Here is a 22036-nt window from a genome sequence, read left to right as displayed (position 1 = left end):
ATCTGCCCAGAAAAGCAAGGGATGAGGGGAGAATACAATGTGACAAATCTGTTTACACTGGAGGGGTTTTTGAGCTCACTATCCCGAAACAAAAAAGGATGAATGAAAAATCAGTATTCTTTAGTGAAAGCATCTAAATTTTGTGATGCCTTTTTTTTTTTTTCCAAAAAGATTGTTTTATACAGTTCTCTAAGCACTTTTTAAAGGATATCATGTATAGATCTAGAGTAGATAAAGGTGCTTCACAGTAAGGACCTCAGTAGGAACCAGACCAGAGCTCCACCTTCTTACTGTTTTGCCAGTGCCTACCCAAATACCCCAGTAGGATGATTAGAATCTCTGAATGTCTGCACAGTATAAAAGTAATTTCCTAAACAATGGATGAGTGAATTATTCCAGAAATAATAATGGCTAACAATGCAGTAAGAGGTATAAAAATCCCTGAATTACAATTTCCAGGTATGTCACAAAAAGTTTCCTTACTTCTAAAGCAAAAGAACTTACCTTCTTTGTAAAACTATACCATTCAAATAAATTCAGTTTATTCCCATTATCCTTATAAATGCCTAAAATTATTTTACATGCTCATTAGACCATCGCTCTTGGACTCAAAACATGTTTTAGCAAACAGTTCTCAGGACTAAATGGAAGCTGTATCAAAAGCTATTATCTTTTAATTTGATACCCTTTGATTTCTTTGGATGTCTCCTTTTCTTATTCATTCATTTCCAGAATAGAAATTTCCAACTACCTCAGTCGTCATTTCATCGTGTCTATCATTTGTTTCTTCCCTACAATAATGTGCAACCTTTTCAGTATTCCCTTCAGATATGTTATTTTTTTTACTATTATTATTTTATATCCTCTTTGTTCCTGTTTTACCAGCTGCCATCAACAGCTTGGCCTAGATTCTCCAACTGTGTATACTTGGAGAAGTCCACTTGGACACGTCTCACAAAGAGCCAGTCTGAGAAGGCAGCCAGCCAGTTTCTCCACTCCCTCTCATTCTAGCCCACCTTAAAAAATGATACAGCAATCAAAGTTGAAATCTGAGGGACTGAAGTGCTTACGCATGGAAGGCACTATGCCAGCCAACACATATTATCTACAGATTCACTATATACCAAGCTTGACTGAAGAGTAATACAAATGTGTGTGATAAACAGAGAAACCTTGAGAGCTTCTTCAGTGTGACATTAGGCCAAGCCTTCTTGGAGTTGCCCTCACCAGTGTTAAGGTATTCCCACCTGCATCCCAGGCTAAAAGCTCTGTTCAGGAGCCAGCAAGGAAAACGATCAGTTCAAGTTATCTTCCTGCTGTTGATCACTTTGATTAGCCTCCTGCTTTAGATATGTCCCTCTGAAGTTTCTATTTTCTTATATCTCAAGGAATAAATAACTAAGTGTTTCTCTGCAAGTGCTGTACCTTTGCTGCTCACTGCATTTCTTTTAAAAGATCACTAATAAATTTAAATAAGCTCAGATCCCATTACAGAATGTTATGACACCCCGCGGTGTTAACCTTCTGAAACAAAAAAAAGGAATCATTTAGCCTACTCTGTTTTCCATCTTCCCAGCCAGTGTCTTAGCAGCTTTCTGAAGCACAACTACTTACATTAGTTACTTATTTCAAGGAATATTTTCAAAGAAAATAAATGACAATCGGTACTTTTATTATCCACTGTTTCACTAAGATATTCAAAGAACTCTTAATACAACCATAGGATGCTCTCTCTCCTCCTCTTCTTCCACATTAAACCTTAGAACTTCTCAGTTTTCAGATATGTTCAAACACGGAATATTCTAGTTCACAACACTAGTGTTTATGATTTGCCTTTGTTTCTTGAAGGCATCTAAAATATAATAAACTTTAAATCATTTTAAATTAAAAATACTAAATAAAAAAGGCAAAAGCTTTTTTACACATTCTAAGATTGCAAAATTAAGAAAATAATTACTACAGCAGAATTAACTGTTTGACAATTTATGGCCTAATGCATTTTAGTGTACGCTCTTAAATACGTTTGCGATATAAATGGTGTGTACAGCAGATAATTTAGATATTTTTCTTCGATTTGAAAAATTGCATAGAGTATCACAAATGTACAACCTCTGTATTTGTTTTTTTTCTAAATAAAAGAATAGTACTTTGCTGTATTATTATCAATAGCACTCAGTTTTGGATCATGATTATGCCAGTTTGAGTACTGCAACTTCTCTGGCTTGGTAGGAAGTACAGCTATCCCAGGGCAATATAGGATCTAGCTATTTCATTATATCTCATTATAAAAAAATATAATTTTGCAATCACCTGTAAAATGCAAAGCTGTTCCCAGATGTTATCCAAGCAGCTAGCTTAAAAAAAAAATTCCTTTAAAAACTTCAGTTTTGCATCTCCTTGAACCTATCAATTTTCTCTCTCACACAAACACTGATCTGTAATAGTTTATTTACCAATTCTTTCTCTGATATTTTATCCCACGTGTAACAGTCTCCCTATGAGGATGTTTTCTTGACTGAAGATTTAACTGTACTCTCATCATCTCCCTTTCTTATTTTAAGTAGAGAATGTAATCTAGGCAAATCTTCCCTGAACCATATTATGATTGTTTTAGTCCAATTTTTTATGGATTTTTGCATCAACCTATTAAGATTAATCTTCTTTTCAAGACAACACAGATTTGTAATGACAGTTTCCTGAGCAAACGTGCATTCCATCCACTTCACAGCTTTAACAGAGATGGGAGATGTAACTTTTTAAAAAATTGAAACAGCAAGAGACAAAAAAAGCTGCTGGTTACTCTGCCGGGCGCAACCGCAAAAGGCACACACGAGGACTTCTGATGGCTCTTCACTTTTCTGCTGTATTATCAAAAGCTGTTCTGAAGTTCTACAATTTTGACCATGGTGGAAGAAAAAAAATCTAGCTCAACACTTTCGTTCTATCATGCAGTCTGATCTTCACCACATTTTCTCTGCACAGATGTATGCAAAGTAGGTTGAAAGTGAGCCTTGTCAATAGAGCTTTTGCTTCATTGAGCTTCATCTTTCCTAAGTTTTGACACAGCAGGTATGACAAATGTGTCCTCAGAAATTACTCTTGTCTCCTGTTGGTACAAGTACTGTAAGAGGACGTAGTGGCAAAGTAGTCAAGAGAGATTTAGACTCCAGGTCCTCAGTCTGCGTATACAGATGCAACACCAGAACCACACAACTAAAAGCTTTATGTTTATCAGTGGGCCTGCCGGTGTAATACAAATTTCAGTGAAAATAACAGTTTTCCTATCAACTTAGGTTGAGGATTCTATGTCCAAACTGAGTATTTCTTGAGAACTTACTTTCCACTTTTTTTTTTTTCCTTAATACATTATATCCGGAGTTCCCATTAAAGGTTTTTCAGGGACAGAATTAAAACACGGAAAAAGCATGCCTCTGTCTCCCTCCCCAGGGACACATCCTCTCCCTCATTGTCACTTCCAGAAGGCTGATAAAAATAAACCTGCCCTGAAAGGAGCAGTTGGTTAGGCCATTTTATAACCTGGGGTTGGGGAAGCAGGGAAAAGGAATGTGACCACTCTTTTCAAAGTAGCTACCTTTTACACCATCTTAGCTGTATCAAAAGTCTACACCAACGTAGCATCCAACTGAGACAGCTCTGTTCTAAGTAGTGGAAGATGGCAGAAGGCAGGAAAAGCAAGAAACCACGCCTTACATCTACAGGAAAACAGCCTTAAAACTAAAGCAAACCCTGCACTTAAATCCTGGTTTATTATTATGTTAATCTATTGACATATACCAATATGGCCCTGAAGATGACAGATTTTCACAAGAAGTTCTCAATCCTGGAGTACCACGTAAAGTAACAATAATCTGTACCAGAAACTGCACAAGCAAATGAGCCCAAAACCAGAAGAGTATGGGATCACATATCAAATTTCCACAAAACACAGGCCATCCAGTCTACCATATTACTTAACACTTTTGCATTTATAGTAAGCCAGAAAATATAGATAAACAAGAAACTGGCAACAATTCAGAGTATTATTTCAGTTAAGAGTAAAGAAGCGGAAGAACTTGAAAATGACTTAACAGTAATACAGATGGAAAATTTAATAGTAGGTTAAAATTTCGCAATACAGTACATAAGGGAAGTAATAATGTGAACTCTCAAAGAATAGAATCTAAATGAAATGCGACTTCTGAAGAAATAAAAAACAACAAAGGTGTCTTTAAGGTTGATTAAATTAAAACTGTTTTATCCTTTACTCTTAGTGATTTGCTAAATGTATACACAATAGAAAAGATACAAAATTACACACTGCTGCATTTGACAGAGAAGTTTAACCTGCAATTTTAGAAGTTAGGCAGGCTTTACAAAGGACTTTAACCCATTTCATAGGCTTTTGTTTGCACTAATAAAGTACTTGGTTGCTTTCGAGATCACTCAGCAGAGATCACGTCACCATCCAAGTGCGATGTACAAACACACTGAAAAAGGAAGTTCCTGTCTTAGGGCTTTTTTTGGAATCACATTTTACTACTTAACCAAAACAAAAACAAACAAAAGGAGGGCTCAAAGCTGCTTCTGCCCTTCCAGGACACTAAAAACAAATCTGACAAACCGTAACACATCACCCCAACTTTCCTTTAGTTGTGCTGTCGGCTCTAATCCACAGAGCAACAAGCTTCTGCAACTCTCACTTTTGCTTTTTGAGAGGGTAACATGCATAGGTTGCGGTCCACCTGGAAAATTAATGTGGTTTACACCCAACACACCTTTGTCAGCTGCTAAGCTCTTCCCAAGGGACTCTTGAGGGTGGCCTAATGAGTGGCACTGGTGACAGTGGACTGTTCCTTGTATAATGCCCAACACCTAGGCACATACAGGGAGAGGGAAGAAAGTAATTGGGAGAATTGCGGGGGTAACTGGGTGAGCTTCCCTCACCCTAAGGAACAGGGAGCAGCTGAATTCCTTTAGCTCAGCTTGGTATTGCAATGAGAACGTATGTTTCTCCCTGGTTCTAGTTGCCTCCATAAGCATTCCTATGCTTCCCTGGTTCCTGTTGAGACTAAAGCTATCTGACACTTAACTAAACAACAGACATTATTTTCCTTGGGTGTTGGAGTGGATTTTTGGTTTTCCAAATCTGTGGTTTTTAATCCCATAATCTGCTTTGGGTAAGGGAGAGAACAGGTAACAAACAGGTAACAAACAGAACTTCAAACAATTTTTTTTCCTGATGCTTGGCTTTTCTTTTGGTGCAAATACCGTTGTTTGAGATAAAAACAGCACCATTATCCAGCTGAAAAATCAGCAGACACCCTTGTTCCTTGCAGGGTGATATACTGCAATCATCTCTGTATTGTCAGATAGCCTACTGCTCCTGCACGTTATTCATCTGAACTAATATGTGCAAGGAGGGAGATGCTACTGCCACTGCGCACACTGGTGGTGCTTGTCTGCCTAACAAGTGATGTAATTCACTACATCTCTTGTATTTCTTCTCTTCCCGTATGCAGCCACCATCCTGCCTCATTCTGATTATAACAACGTATGCAGCTAGATGTGCTTTTCTTGCTCATTTTATACTTCGAGCTTTGCATGTCCTTCTGGCCTCAAATCTCCCTTCTTGTGGCATTTATTCACAATTACATCCACATGTTGGACACTGTTAGCCGAATGAAAACTGTAGCAACTACAGGGTGACCCAGAAAAAAAAATATAGCAAGGCAAATAGAATTTGCCATGCAATGGTATTCACCTGGCTTATGATGAAGTTTTGCAGAAGATGAACAATGAATCTAGTCTTTTAGTCTTCTAAAATGTCAAGACAACCCTCTAGCCTTGTGTGACTGACAGACAAGATTTTCTTTACAGTTTCACTTCTTCTGTACTCTATTAAATAAAACTTCCCTGGATATTATGAGTGTACTAAGCCTAAAAGTTTTGCAATAAAATTTCAAAGCTATTTTTTAAATTAAATTTTGATGAAGGAAACTTTCAAAAACTTTAAAGGTACCAGAATCTATTGTTAGACACGTGGCCACTTTTTGTCTTGCCTAATTTTTGAGTAATATTCATGGCTTGTAGGTGCCTTTAACAACTTTTCCACAACATTTCAGTTCTCTGGTGGTGTTTTTCTGTTCCATCCATCCATTTAAGGATCTCTTCTATTAACTTTTAGTAACAGCTGATGATCATGACATATTTAAAAAAACCAGACGCACAGCAACATTCATTCAGTGACCCATTCCCACTTCTTCCATGTATCACCCTTCTTAGACTTGCATGTAGTATATTACTCCATCGACTCCATTTTCAAGGCCAAGCCTTTAAAATATGAACATTCAATACAATGGTTTTCTTTGTTAAAAAATGTATTTTGGACAGCAGCTAGATTTTAGTGTGTTGAAACCACCAACTCCCAAAGCAAACATTACTGTTATTTTATTCCCCTGGTACCCCTGCGTATTTGTACAAATATTTGCTGGTTGCCTTTTCTGAGACTGTAGGAACTTTGGAGCAAGAACTGCATCATGGCAGTTTCTGTCATGAAAAGCACGACTAAGTGCTACAATAACACCAATATTTCCTAGTAATTGCAGTCATGGGATTTTCCTATGCATACAAGGTTTTTTTCCTGGTGTGTACTCTCATTATAAAAATGAAATTTAGGGAAAAAAAATCAAAGCTGGGGAAACCAAACAAGGAACAGACTCAATGCTGAAGAGTTTCACCATCCTGAACTAGGACTAAGAAACCAATACGACTCACACAATTCAAAAGTAGTCATAGCAATAATCTCAAAATTAGGAACACTGTTTTCATGTTAAAATTGTAAATTATTTTTCCAATATTACTAAATCACCTTTAACTAAAAAAGTTGTCCAAAAATTTTTTTAAGTGCAATACGTATTTTTCTAGAATCTTTCAAAATGATACTATCCAATTAGTGATTTCTGTTTTGACTAACTGGGTTCTTCCAACAAAAATGTTTTGATAAAAAATTCCTAAACCAGCTCAAGTAAAAAGTTATTTTTCAAAACAAGCTTTTGTCTTTCTGACAACATCCTCCATGTGGAAGTAGGAACTCTTAAAATTAACAGAAGGTGTATGTGGAGGAGGTGGGAAGTTTGGAAAGAGTGCTCCAAATGCCAGATCTATCATCTGTATTATTAATATGTCAGATCTGGTGTATATGAAGAGCCAGCGATGAAGATATGAATTTGATGGCATTTCTGTACAATTAATAGCTCTCATGATGTATGATTTCCAAGGTGGTGTTGAAAATGTAACGAGGTGTCCATTTAAGAAGAAGGAATGTCCTGAGTAAGGGGCAAAATGGGGTCCAGGACCATGACAAGCCCATGCAGGGCAGGGAGGGAAGCCAGCACCGATTTACTACATTTTAATGAATCGCAGTGTGAAGTTAAAAATAAAAACAGCAAGGAGAAGAGTGCAGCTTTAATGAAGAGACGGAGGATGTGTCAGCTCAGGGAGCTCCAAGGCCAGGGTAGCTCTAGGAGACAGAGCTGCCTTTCTTGGCTTCTCTCTAAATAAAAGTCCACTCTGGCCATGCAGAACAGATGAGTTGGAGCCTGGACTTCCATGAAAAATATATCTGTCCAAGAAATCCTAAGAAGCTAGGAAAATAAACTGATGTCAGATATAAACGTGAAGTATTTTTCTTTTTCAGGTTTGTTTCCAACTTTTATAATCAAAGAATTATTGCATGATTTGGATGTTACCCCCAAAATTGTTGTAGATGAGCGTAACTGCCTGCAAAGCTGTAATAAATTTAGATATTTAGCATCCGTTTCCCAGCAGACTGCACAGCTCAGCTTGGGGATTGCCAGTGGTGTATCAGGACAGAGGAGGAAAGCCTCAGTTAATGTACTTGAACTAATATCTCCCCAGCAGCAGATAGAGGGTGGAAACATATTGTGTAGTTTTGGGCAACCACATATTGTGACTATCTCCTTGGCTCTCCTTTTTTTGATCTACGCATTAAGATCTCGTGAAAATGTAAGTGTGAGAAAAAGTCACATATTGCCAGGGTCAGTCGATAGCTTTTAATGTTAGTTGCCCAGACAAATGCCTAAGAAGAGCTGAAGGAGGTGGTGGCACGTGAGGGAATTGTAACATCTCAGTGAAACAGATAAATGCACCTCAGCTAATATTTTATGTGTCGCTATCACTCCTGTGCAGTTCTTTCCACTTCCACTTGATACCCTGTAACCGGGCCCTCGCTGTACCACTATTACCAGAGTGAAAGGTTGGTGGGAATGATTTAATCATTTGTGGCTGCTGATCTACTCAAGAAGGGTCTTTGTGTCCTGATTTTAATTCTGAATGCCATGAGGCAAAAAACAGGATGCCAAAGGCAGTGCTTATCAATCACTTCACTAGGAACATGACCGCACTCCAAAACACATAATAATTATCACAAAACCATCACACGCCCAAACACACTCCTCTACCTCACCTACTCAGAAGACTCACATACTGGCATCTCTTACATTTTCCCCTCCAGCTTTGTTTACATCCTCTGAGATTTACATTCCTTCTTTAGTCCATGCAAAGGAAGAGATATTCCTGGCATCTGTGTGTGCATTACCATGGTTACCTAGTTCATCTGCAGCAAAATGGGTTGGTCCATGACCTGACACCGCAGCTCCAGGAGCGTGTTCCTCCCTTGGCCACTGCTTTGCAACCTCTCCCGCTGCAGCTGTTTGTTTCAGAAAATCTGAATGCAAGCAACAGTGGGGCATCCAACAAACTCTCCCAAAGTCTTCAACACGTTTTTTTGCCTATCTCGTTTGTAAGTGTGTTTTGTGGCAGGCCCAGCCCTTGATTTTCAAGCAATTTTCCCAGCAAGCCATCATCAAAAGCATACCTACAGATTCTACCCACTGCATTTTATTTGAGGACACAGTATTACACTTGAAAATTTAGCCCCAAAAGCATGCTTTTGAGAACACCTGTGACTACACAGCAACCTGGCTCTGTCAGGGAAGAAGAAAAGTTTGGGGCCCAAGAATGAGGACTGTGATGCCTTAAACGAGGGTCTCAGCTGGGTGGGGGGAACAAACAGCTTCCTCCCACAAAAGCAGTTTGGGTTTCATTGGTCTCACAAATTTTACAGTACAAGTTGAAGAAACTGTCACCTACTGAGGTATTAGCAAACCAGGCATCAAATCTAAATAAGCTCTCAATATCAAATGAGGTATAAACAAACAAAATATTGATAAAATATAATGAAGACAGAATTCAACCCAGGCAGAAGGCATATGTATTTGACAACTGGCTCAAATTTTCACTGAAACAGCTTCATTTTTTAAGCAATGTCATTCTCACAGATTTTTTTTTCCAGGCAATATTTATAACAGAACAGATACGTATACTGTTACAAAGAATCTCTGTTCACATCATTCATCTATTCCCATAATTTATGTTTCTATTATTCATAACAAATTTGACTTATTTAAAGAAACTTAAAGCAATGATGTAATCTTTGGAAGTGGTACATGGAATATGTGTACCACACAATGTCAAGGCAAACACGGATGTATCTTATGGTGATTCTGAAAACACAAATATCAATGAATCTCTGCGAGGAAAGCAAAAGCTGGCAAAATTCGAAATGGCTTTGTAGTTATATAGTTATGTAAAATAAAGTTGTGAAGTTCTCCAGACTTGATTTAACATGGCTGAAACAGAGTGGGTACTTTGTCTGCATCTGAACAGCAAAAAATATCAGTCAAATGAAAAACGTACACAAAAATGACCGACTCGTACACGTACCTTTTCCATTTATTGTTAATGCTGATGCAATTGTGGCTGGTACTGGCACTGGCAATTGTGGCACTAATGGATGTATCCTTGGTCGGCTCCCCATCCTAGCACGCTCTGCACCAGGTCCCAATAAAGCTCCAACCGGTTTTTCTGCTGCTACTTCTGGTGCTACAGAGTCTTCTTGATCCTGCTCTATGTGGTCCATTTTATCCGGGCTTTCATTCTGGAAGCCGTCAACTGTCGTCCGGCTCTTAATTGGACTTTTGGGCACTAGGATTTTAATACCTGATTTTGCAAGGTCCATATTTTTCCTTCCAGAAAGAGATGGTGAATTGTTTTTCCGGAACTTCTGGGTGGCAGAAAAGAGTTGGTTATTTTTTGACTCATGGTCTTTACCCATAACTAAAGATTTAGTGGATGTCTTTGAAAAAGAACTATTGGTAGATCTAGAAATTTGTTTTCTGGCATTATTTGGAGAGGTCCTGTTTGTCCTCGTTAATGTGCTTTCTTTCTGCTTTTCATTGTGGCGTCTGTTAAATTCATGTATATATTCCTCACAATTAACAAGGTGCTGTTCTGGCTCCCAAGTATCATCTTCACTGTCGTATCCTTTCCATCGCACCAAATACTCTGTTTTTCCTTTCTTGTTTTTCCTCTTGTCAACAATTCTCTCTACCTGTTAAAAAGGAAAATTAAACATTAGGCATGGGCAGATACACAACTCAAGCGAACAACTTGCATGCAAATAATTTGTTAAGTGTAGATTTAAAAATACCCTTGTAGCTCTGAAATTTTGTGTTGTAGCTCTGTAGCTTACAGTCTTTCACAGCTGAACTGGAAACTCCTCTCTTTAAACTTCAGATTATTACTTCCATCTCATAAAAGACATTCTAAAATACCAAAATTGTTCTTCAGTATCTTGCATGCCAAGAATCTGAATATGACGTATTACAGTGGGTAGGATTTCTCTCTCTGGATATAGAGATGATGTTTAAATATGCTGTATAAACACAGTGTATTTGCCTTATAAAACTTATCAACTTGATATTGTTTGAATAATTTCCTTGCTTAGCATAAGGTATATGCGGGAGTCTCTTACTTACAGTGAGCTATCCTTTAGTTACCAGGCACAATATGGTACAGCTGAGAAATTGGTGCAAATACAGAAGATATTTTTTTTTTAGAGGCTGTTCTTCATGTGAAAACAGAGAACTTGTTTTGGCCAGAGTCTTTGATACACATACTTGAACAAATTACCATGCCTCACTTATCCGCAAATGCAGATGATACGTCACAAGTATTATGAATGCACACGCTACCACTGCACGTGGGACCCACAGGCTGGAAGAATTCAAGCACTGGGGTAAAGCAGACAGGTCAGACAGCAGCAGCTGCAGGGACAGAGACTCATGCCTCGTAACAAGGCTCATGACAGTCGTGCTAGTTCCGCAGGAAGGGAATTCTTTTGCAGCAAAAGAGATGTAAGTGCAAGACTAGGCTTGGGATTTCCCCTTTTTATTTCATTCTTCCTACCCAGGCTGCTCTTTCTGGTAAACCCTCCAGGCCATTTCATTTCAGTTATGGGACCAGTACAGCTTTCTTCCCCATATTTATCTTCCTTTTGTTTATTTAAAAATAAAGGGGGGGTGGGGGGGCAGGGGGATCAGGGATGGGATGGGACGACCACTTATTAACTACTGGCCCCAGTGCTTACTCCCTCATGAACAAAGACCACGCGTGTAAGCTAAGATCACACGTACCTAGGAGAATCTCTGAAGACCAGTAACATTTACTGGAGTGACATTTAACTGAATGGAATATTTACAGAACAGTTTGGAAAGATGGAAGGAAAATACAGGAATGTCATTACTGAATCATATGACTGTTCACAACAGATTCTCTTAAGAGGGCACCTCAGTTTTTTATGTGGCATGTTATCATTATGTACTGCCTGGTTTTCAACAGTGAGGTTAAATGATCACTATTATAATCTCAGCAGCAATGTAACTACACATCCTAGAACTTTATGTGGTACCCTGCAGGTGTTGCATTATGCTGTCCTGTCATTAGGACATGGCATAGCTCTGTTTGCATAGGTCTTCAAAAACAAAAAAACCCCAAAACAATGACACACAAATAAAAACCAAACACAAACTGTCAGACTAGTTCCACCTTTACCTTGTTACTCAGTTGTACAATTCAATATATTTATAGAGAGTAATGCAACATAAATTGTCCAAACATTATTTAAAATGTAAAAATGCCTTAAAATTATTTTTATTCTTGTTATTTCAGGTTTTAGTAAAGTTACTGGACTTAAAAAACCATATCGCTAGAAAAATCAAACTATTATTTTTCTATTAGTCTATAGTTAAGAACATCTTAACAAAAATGCTACCCCAAATGAGAAAGTCATTATGGAGAAATATACCTTCAGAATTTTTTTAGTAGAGACTGAGTAAAAAGACCTTCAAGTGTTAAGCCAGAAGTGTTAAATTAAAAAAAAATAACAAACTCACAAATCAAACTTGATATATTGTCAAAAAAGCAGTTACTGCAATAGTCTTGCTTAACCTCTCTCCCTCTCTCAACCTTCTAAAATAGGTTTTTAAGATATGATTCTCAGATAGAGATCTCTACTGCTAGAAAGGTATTTTTATTTTCTAGCAGGAAATCATAACAAATAATCAATTACCGGGCACAAAGTTCCACTCAGGTCTTTAAATACTGAAAGGCCACCCATTAAGGACATGCCCTTTTCAAGTAGGAAGCCATCCCTCTCATCCAAAAAACCCGATACCTTGCAGAGATGACAGATGAACTCTAGAACAGGAGACACAAAAATCCATTCCTAACCTGGTGATGTATAAAGCAAACAGAAATGCACAAAGAAAACTGTTATACTTAGCTGTATCGTCCAAGCCTGCTACAAAACCTACTGTGACATTGTTCTTTTTGATTAAAAGGAGATTTTTTTCCTAAAAATTTCTACTTTATTTACAACACAAAAATTATAGCAATTGACCTGTGATACACAATTTATTGTGCGTCTTCAGAGCTTTAGTGAGGGGCTTTTTGGATTGCCTCAGCTTGTTTAGTCTAACTCCCCTCAGACCACTTGAAAAACTGCTCAGGAACATCCCGCCTCAATACTTCTGCTGATGATAACAGCTAGATAAGTGTTTCTCATTCAGATTTGGGAAGAGGAGACTGGAATGCTTCCACAATGCACACAGGGTTTGAGTATAGAACAGGAATAGGAATATCCATCCTGAACTAGTGGCTTATTTAAACCCTTTCATGGCAAAACCAGAGACTACAAACTTGTACTTCTCCTCTCTTCCAACTGAGAAAGCAAGCTTGTCCAAGTCATCCGTTTCTACTTTGGTATACAGTGGTGACATGACATGAAATACAATGCAAGACACCTCAGAGTCTTGTGTTAGAAGATACTAATGATTAACATCCAAATATTAATATGAAAAAAAGAATGTAACTGGGGGGGGGGGGGGGGGAAAGTCTCATTCCTATTTCCTGACACTTCCGTTACGGTGCGGTTTGATGATACAGCTAACCTGTTAGAACAGCTAGCTAACATCCACGCAGGCAGTATTGCCTCTCCCTCCGCTACTGTTACCCTGGAGCTGAGTGGGTGCTTTTCTGATCATATGCCAAGTTAGTTAGGAGAGTTCAAAACTGGCAGAGTGCCCTAAAAACCAGGGGAAGAGCAAGACCACATCACATCCTTTGCCATAATCATGCCAGAAATGCTGCCGACAACTAGTTCATGCCAATGACCATTTCTACAGTGTCCAATGCCTTCTGCCATGGGGTAATATTTATTTTTAGTAACTGAAAGGTTCTATACTACCAGGATTTCCCACTAATGGTTAGTTGTCAAGTGTTGCAGAAAAATCAAAACAAAATAGAAAATTATACACAAAGGAAAGGTAAAACAAATGTGAGGGAAAATTATCAGGCAAAATATCTGGGTGGCAAAAGATAACATCTCCCAGTTTATTTTAGCATGTGAAGTTATCACATTCCCCACACGGGGTACCGATCAATGACACTCAAAAACTCAGCCAGCAGAAAAACTGACAGAAAAACAATGCACTGCTCAGAGGTATAATCCAGCAACGGAGTGCCCAAATTATAATCCCACACACCATAATTATATCTGAGATTTCCCATCTGTAAAATAGTAAATTTCCCTCCCTTCCATGAAATTGGTGAGAATTGGTTCACGTTTGCTTTCTCTCCATAAGGAAGCAAATACTTTTATTTCAATTGCTTTTATTAGCAAAATATTTACACTTTTTCACAAATGGACAAGAACAAGATACGGTTTTGGGCCAAAGTGCTGTTCAGCTACAGCTGTGCCTGGTGAAAATGACAACACTGCAACTGCTCCTCCCTGTCCTGTGCTCAGAGACAACAGCTCCTCCCCATCTGTCAGCACATCTTCTTGTGTAATTATTCCCTAATGTAGTTCTGTCAAAGTGACCTGGTTTAGATATTAAGAATACTTGAGCTAATGTAGGCATCCTGAAATAACCGGTTTGGAGAGCAGCCACAATATGCGGTATTTTCTGACACATCTAAGAGGACTGCAACTTTCAGCAGAGGACAACAAACACCTATGGGCAGGACAGGTACAGTAACCTCATCGTTCTGCTGCGGTAGAAAAAGGACACGCAATCTTAATCGGTGATGAAAGATCTTTAGTTCAGGTCAATAAAAGTAAGCATGAAATTCAAAAGGACGTTCTCAGTCTAAAGCATTGTAATTTGGGCACATTTGTAAACTCTATATAAGGCATACTCTGTGTGTGTATGTGTGTATATATATGTATGTTATATATAAAGATCCTACTTTAATTTAACAGAAGATTTTAAAAGATTAAACTAAAGGTACAGCTGTCGGGGGTGGGGGGGGGGCCAAAAAAACCCAGAATGAGCAAGGTAACATATCAGTAGGCATGTAAATATTCAATGAGCACTGCCTTGTTTATCATAAATCCATTTTCCAATCCCATCATGTTCCTCTCTGTCCTCACATTTATGTCAGGCTTAATGAATTTAAAGTTAACAGAATATAATCTATTTGACTTCATACTCTATCTGTTGTCTGTAAAATAGAGAAGGCAGCCTTGTTCTGTTAGCTGAAGGCTATGTTTACATTAGTATTTGGTTCAGAGCAACAGTGCAATTTAGAAGCAAATCCTTCTTCCCTCCACAGCATTCCCACTTACTGTGCAATGGCTTTGTTCACAGGCCAGTTTTGTATACATGAAGTGGATTCTTCATGGAGAAATATAAACTGCAAATGGAAATTTACCAATGCAAAGGTGTTATCGGTCATGCTTCAACCCATAAGGGGGCTCACAGGTCCAAGCAAATAACAGCTCTGAACAGTTTCAACCCACGTTGTGGTATGGATATTTGATCCTGAGAGGCTCCACTAAATCTGGTCCAAAATAAAAGTGCTGCACGGCAGAATAAGTAGAGGTGGGGGTCAGAGCACCAACTGCTGCACTCTACTGATTTTCTCCAACTGAGCCAAATTATTACTGTAGACATTCCCCAATTCAGAGATTAAAGCTAGAATAAATGCAACTCTTGCACACACGTATGTGCTACATGTGAACAGTCACCCTTAGTTAAATTAGAAGCTCTTCCATGCAGAAATGGGATCTAAATGATCATCCATAAGCAGTCAGCAATGTTTATGAAAGACGATACCCTCTATTTATTAAAATCTTGCAGAAGTCAATGACAAACAGTTTTCAAATACTTCTTATTGTAAATAAAATAAATGCATTCTACATTTAAAAAATGCAACTAATACACAGCAGCATACAACACATGAAACCAGTTAAGTGCCAAGTTTTGCTTAAAGTAAAAGGAAAAGGTAGTTTGGGGAAGACAGTTATTAAAAAACAAATTTTATGAGGATGTCAAAATACACCTGAAGGTCTGCCAAATGTGCACTAAAATCTTCTATGTAGACATTTGATTAGAAAATACATCATTTCCAATTGTATAACTTAACCGCCAGTACAGAGCATTGCTCACTGCAGTTAGCACCAGCAGTTAAATTTTAAAAACAGCTTAACACACATACGTTCAGAATACCAAAACCATAGTATTGTAAGGTTTAAGTTCAAATAACATCATTAAAAAATTACACTAGGATCCCGTATAAATCCTAGAGTTCATCTTCGCTGCGACTCCATGTTACTCCATTGGTGTTAGCCTGGGAGCGAACATAAGCCTGCCACCACATGCTCCTGGAGCTGACTGATTTGATTAGCAGGACAGAGTGATTGGATTAACAGTCAATAAACTGTTGTAAACTGAGCCACTGCATCCTTATGGCATGACTGGGCACAGTGTCTATACGGTACAGGACTCTCTGGATATGCTGACAGCTGTATTACATATATATTGTTCTGGAAGCCAGAGCTGTACAAAATAAGTACAGATCAGATATGGGCAGATTATTGCCTTTCTGTCAAATTAGGTACAGCAGATGACACAGATTTTGTGTTACTTTTGTGACAGCTCTGGGATGAGGGATGATAACTGATCTGGCCCAAGGTCTGCTGATACAGAGTTCACTCGACTGTCTTCTGGCCATCAGGACCAGCAGGATGAGTTCATACAGGATCATCGCTTTACAACCCACAGCCACTCCCAACCTCCTTTTGAGGAAGCAGTGTGTCAGTGAAGTTGGAACACATTCATGTCTATGAACAGGAGTCACATAAAGGGCTAATACACTTCCAAGTGGTCCTTCAAGCTAGCAGTGCAACAGGGAGAACCATGTATCTCAACCCTCCTTCCAAAAATTAAATAACCGTGCTAAAACAAATATTAAGATTTCTCTTTTCACCCCAAGCTTTATTTCAATCAAAGGCTGTCCATTCTTTTAGGATTCCTGGACACAAGTCATGCAAGAGCTAACTTTGTGGCTATCTGCAACATTCAATTAATATACTGGCCTGCAGGTCATAATTGAAGTTTTAATTCACCCTCTGTATAAATTTCTAATCAAGTTACCTGTAAAAATACAATTGTCTCAGTCAAGCTCATAATTTGTCATCAACTTTATGACTTATATCCTTCCATAGTATTAACAAAGACAATGGATAAAATCATTTAATTACCACATTCTCATCAACACCAGTGGTGCCAGGGAATCACAGCTGTGGCCTGTGCCATGCCTGGCTGCACAGCCACCTCCTATAAAGGCACTTTAGGAAGTTTTATGCCCTGTACTTACTCTTACAAACCGACTATCGCTGTACCTGCAGCTCCTTTACAATCTATTGAAAAAATACAGTTTGCATTCAGAAAAAAAGATCTTAGGAAGCCTTTCCCATAGAGGGCACCAGCGAAACTAGTGGGGAAGGAGAGCCAGTGACACAGTGACTCTGCTTTAGAGAATTAACTTACTGAAGAAACAGTTTGCCTGAGATTTACTTCATCACAAATCACCACTGATGATTGATGCTCAAATGTCAGAATCACTGATCTTTCCAGATACAATTTACACAGAAATAATCACAGCAAGTTCTGGTGCAAGTTACAGCCTACCGCAGAATTTATCAACTCCCTTACCCTAACTGTAGTTACCTAGCTATTGCAAAAATGGTTAGAAAATCTTACTCTCATCAACTCACTTTTCATAGCAGTTCTAACCTTTTATTGACAAAGAGATAAGACAAAATTTTCTATTTTGCACAAAAACAGAGTGAAAATACGTGAAAAGTTCTTAATATGTGTACAAATACAGAACACACAAAAATGCCTGCAACGATGTATTCTTATCTTCTTAAATGGCAATGGCCCTAATCACAAGAAACTACTAAAAACTACTAGCATTTGATTAAAGATACACATTCTGGATGGTCAAAGCTATTACATAAGCATTACTGTGTTATTCTCATAGTTATCGAAATGTTTCTCATCACTAGTTACTAGAAGACCTCAGCATCACCCACACATAGAATTCCAAAGGAAATTCTTCACATATTCAATTCATTTGTAAAATCTATATCCCAGGAAGCAAATCGGGATCTTTTTTTTCCCCAGAGGTAAATATTCCATCTGCACTTGCCAAATTCTGCTGCTGGTGTCTCTCCACCGCAGTCATGAAAAGTGCAGGTCCCACACTTGGTGCAACCAATACTATCCCAAAGAAAAGACACAGAAAGCTGAAATTTATATTTATTAGTGGCAACTCTGGCAACATGAAAGTCAAAACCCAAAGATGACCATGTTTTGGGATGTGATAATTTGGGAAAATGTAGTAACAAATTAAAGCTACCTCACAGTTAAGAGCCTCAAAAACTTGTCTACGACGTATTTAAAGTATAAGGCCAATAGAAATAGTGACACTTTATCCTTCAGCTAGAATAATACAGAGTAGCAGAAGAATTCGTCAACATTAAGCATCAAGACTACAGACTTTTGCTTTCAAAGCAGGAGAAACCAAACCTTCAGCAGTGTTCAATTACAAAGACTCTGTAGAGGCAAATGACTGATAAAGATTCAAAATATTTTATCTGAAAAGAGTATCTTAAGGAGAGAGAAGGTCACAGCAAAACTGCACTCCAAACATGTTAGAGAACACTTTGTCATGGCTAAGCAAACTTCAGAAGCAGGAAATGTAACAGGAAAGAAGAGCAAGAAAACCACAGGGCAGTTGAAGAAGGAACTTCGTATGCTGTACTTAATTTATCAAATCCCACTTAATTCTACAATAACTCTTTTATTTATCAAAATCAAATTACGCTTTTTGGCAGCCTAGTTCTTGCAGAAGGGATGGTGACATGAGTCTGCTACTGTAGATCATAGTAGATCACTTGACCAAACCTCAGTAAGAAGGGACACCAGACATCATATAAGCTCTTAGAAGCTTATTCAGTAGCACTCTCTTTTTTCTTTTTTCTCTTAGAGGTCCTGAGGTGCTTGTCCTAAATAAAGGCAGTAGCAACAGCTTTCTTTGGAATCATTGCATCCAAGAAGGCACAATATGCACTTATGGCCTCCTACCGGGCTCCTTTTGCCCTTGCACCAAAAGCTTACTTCAGGAAGACATAATTCAAGCTTCTGGATACAAGACCATGACTGCATTTTTGTTTCCAAATACAGAAAAAACCCCACTAAACAGTTCCAGATTATAGTTAAGAACAACATTATTTACTGGCTCTTTCTGTTTTCCTTAACTCAATTCCAACACGTGCTAGCAGAACGTGCTGTATGAGTAGAGGTCCCCAGTCACTCTGCCTGCAATGTGATTTCTCTCAATTCTTGATCTAATCCCATCTAGAAAAGCTGGTGATATGGAAATTTCCCCTAATTAATCAACCTCAGTGCTGCACAGCTGCCTCTTAGTTCTCACATTCTGTTTCTCTATGGGATTTGTTAGTAGATGAACTATTTTTCCAGTCGGAAAAAGGCATTTCTCTGTTTTAGGTCTCAAGCCCCTCCGTCTCCCAAGCTTTTAATCTGAACCTAAATTCTTATTTCTTATTTAATACCACTGCAGCTTCCATGACTCCACTTTCCCATTTACTTTTGAAACCAGACTGTGGGGTACAAAATAAAGCTGTGGGATCACTGGTAACTCTGCTTGGCAAAGATTCTTCCAGATTACAAGGTTTCAAAATTTATTTGTAAAAACAGGTAAGTTTTATAATGTTATTCCAGTATGTACCTTCCTAACTGTGCTGGTTTTGGCTGGCATAGAATTTTCTTCATAGCAGCTAGCATGGGGCTATGTTTTGGACTTGCACTGAAAACAGTGTTGATAATACAGAGATGTTTTAGTTACTGCTGAGCAGTGCTGACGCAGAGTCAGGGCCTTTTCTGCCTCTCACCCCACCCCACCAGCGAGCAGGCTGGGGGTGCACAAGAAGCTGGGAGGGGACACAGCCAGGACAGCTGACCCCAACTGCCCAAAGGGGTATCCCATAACATATGATGTCATGCCCAGCATATAAAGCTGGGGGAAGAAGAAGAAGTGGGGGGGGATACATTCAGAGTGATGGTGTTTGTCTTCCCAAGTAACCATTATGCGTGACGGAGCCCTGCTTTCCTGGCGATGGCTGAACACCTGCCTGCCCATGGGAAGGAGTGGGCAAATTCCTTGTTTTCCTTTGCTTGCGCAGGCGGCTTTTACTTTCCCTATTAAACTGTCTTTATCTCAACCCATGAGTTTTCTCACTTTTACCCTTCCGAGTCTCTCCCCCATTGCACCGGGGGGGGGGTGTGAGCAAGTAGCTGGGTGGTGCTTAGTTGCTGGCTGAGGTTAAACCCCTACACTAACACAAAAAAAATTCAGAGTACAAAGAAGTAAGTTTGTGATCTTTGGCATGCAATTAACTTTTTACTAGACCCACACATGGCATATTAGTCATAGAAGTTTTGCAATAAGGTATGTGTTCAAATTACTTTCTTATTTCACCAGTATTTGCAACTTTAAGGGGTTCCTAAGCATCATCCTTTCATCTGTGAAATATGCCAATCAGAAATACAACTAACATACATTGTATCACTGTTTTTAACATACATATACCTCCTGCTGGCATAATTTGTATGAAACTATATTTCCAATAGTCACAAATTTCCCAAAATATATCTAATGCTTTAGTCATGATACATACTTTTAAACATAAAATCACTAGTTATTCAACCTAACACATTACATTGGTATTACAAGTCCTGAGTCAAAGGTACTGATGCCTATAAGATTTTCTTCTACTGTCTTTTGAAAATACGCACTGTCTTAAGCTCTGTTATTTACTGATCCTACCTCCCTATCCAGTTCATACATGCATACTAAAAGTAACAGACACTAGATATTAATCTGATTACCCTAATGTTGGTTGATAAAACATGTTGTCCCATCTCAAAATCCCTCATGTTTTGGCAATGACAACAAACTGCATGAAAAGCAAAGTGGTTTAGGCTTGGAAAATGGCAGTTTCATTAACAGCAGCTTGTACTGAGGTAGTTAAACTAATTTTTCAATAATTTTTTTTTAATCTGGGTAGCAGCAAGATCTCTATTACGTATTTAACAAGAATTTCTGAAGTAATATAGATATAAAAACTTTCTTCAGAAGAATCTTCTATTTGCTGTCCTCTGGAATAAAGTAAGATAAGGAAAAATACATGCAGTTTCCAGAATCAGGTAATAAAATAAGAAAAGTTATTTGTTACTCAGAACACTTCTTGCCAATTGTTTTTGTCCAGAAAACATTGTTTCAAAACTGGCTGTCGCATGAAGTAGCCATTGCCCTCTTGATAAAACACTTAGAAACTGTGCCCTTTAAGGTCACAACACAGATGTCAAAGAAACATAAACTATTTGTTCTGTTGATTTTGCCAATGACCTTTACAGTCTGTGGAAAGCCATAGCTTTTTCCTAAAAAGAACCATGGCTGAAATCTTTATTTGGGCAGAAATGGCACGGCACCACAACTTGTTAAAGTCCATCTTCAGGAACAAAGGAACCAAGAGTTTCCTTCACTACTTGCATTCAAGTCTTTCCCTCTGCAGAGGTGTCATATAAAATAACCTGTCAACTTTCTATTTTTACTACAAAAATATTGCAAGTAAACCACCACGTGCTGTTTTGCAGAGGAAGAACACATTTTTCTGTATTTTCCATCAGATATGTATACTATAATGGCTTTTGGTGCATCCTCACCCACCCACTGTACTTGCTTCTAAGACAACACTTCATCTGTTTAAAAGAGTAGCACTTGGAAAAGAAAAAAAAAAAATTTCTCATGCCACCTCTTTCAGTTTCAGTTGCTTTTTATTCCTTTCCCCGTGTTTGTCCCTGTCTGAATCTGATACTGCTATTTGCAGTGCTTTTCCCAATCCCACATCATAGTTTGCTCTCCAAATAATGCCTTGAGGATTATTTGCCTCATCATTTTATACTGTAAGAGCATATTAAACCCTTACTCATTTCTCTAGTTTCAACATTTTAGTAATTGTTAAAAAAATGTAAAATCTTTGTGTTCACTTTAATCTATGCAGCTGTTTGTGGTACAGTCACTGTTCACATACAGGTTTTTTATTATATAGAAAGTATTTTAGATTAGGGCCAAACATCTCTTTTTGCTTTAGTTATGTGTACTATTTCAGTGATGGATCTCAAATTATTATTTCTATACTTTATAGGCTGTAGGGAATAAATGGCTGTCTCACCTCTTTGTT

At 38.3% G+C, this 22036-nt stretch overlaps 1 protein-coding gene across 2 annotated transcripts in view; it reads right to left on the bottom strand.

Annotated features, from left to right (window-relative positions):
* The window catches only part of CDYL (chromodomain Y like), a 106718-nt gene that overhangs the window by 47323 nt on the left and 37359 nt on the right, over window positions 1-22036 (bottom strand). The window contains exon 2 of one of the 2 annotated variants that reach the window (XM_064443532.1): window positions 9805-10471. The exons of the other annotated variant lie outside the window; for it this stretch is intronic. Within the exon in view, the coding sequence (XP_064299602.1) occupies window positions 9805-10471 (667 nt within the window). The remainder of the gene's footprint in view (window positions 1-9804; window positions 10472-22036) is intronic. 2 annotated transcript variants of the gene reach the window in all.

Source organism: Phalacrocorax carbo, chromosome 2 (assembly GCF_963921805.1).
Source record: "Phalacrocorax carbo chromosome 2, bPhaCar2.1, whole genome shotgun sequence".
NCBI classification, from domain to species: Eukaryota; Metazoa; Chordata; class Aves; order Suliformes; family Phalacrocoracidae; genus Phalacrocorax; species Phalacrocorax carbo.
This window is presented reverse-complemented; position numbering and strand designations above follow the sequence as displayed.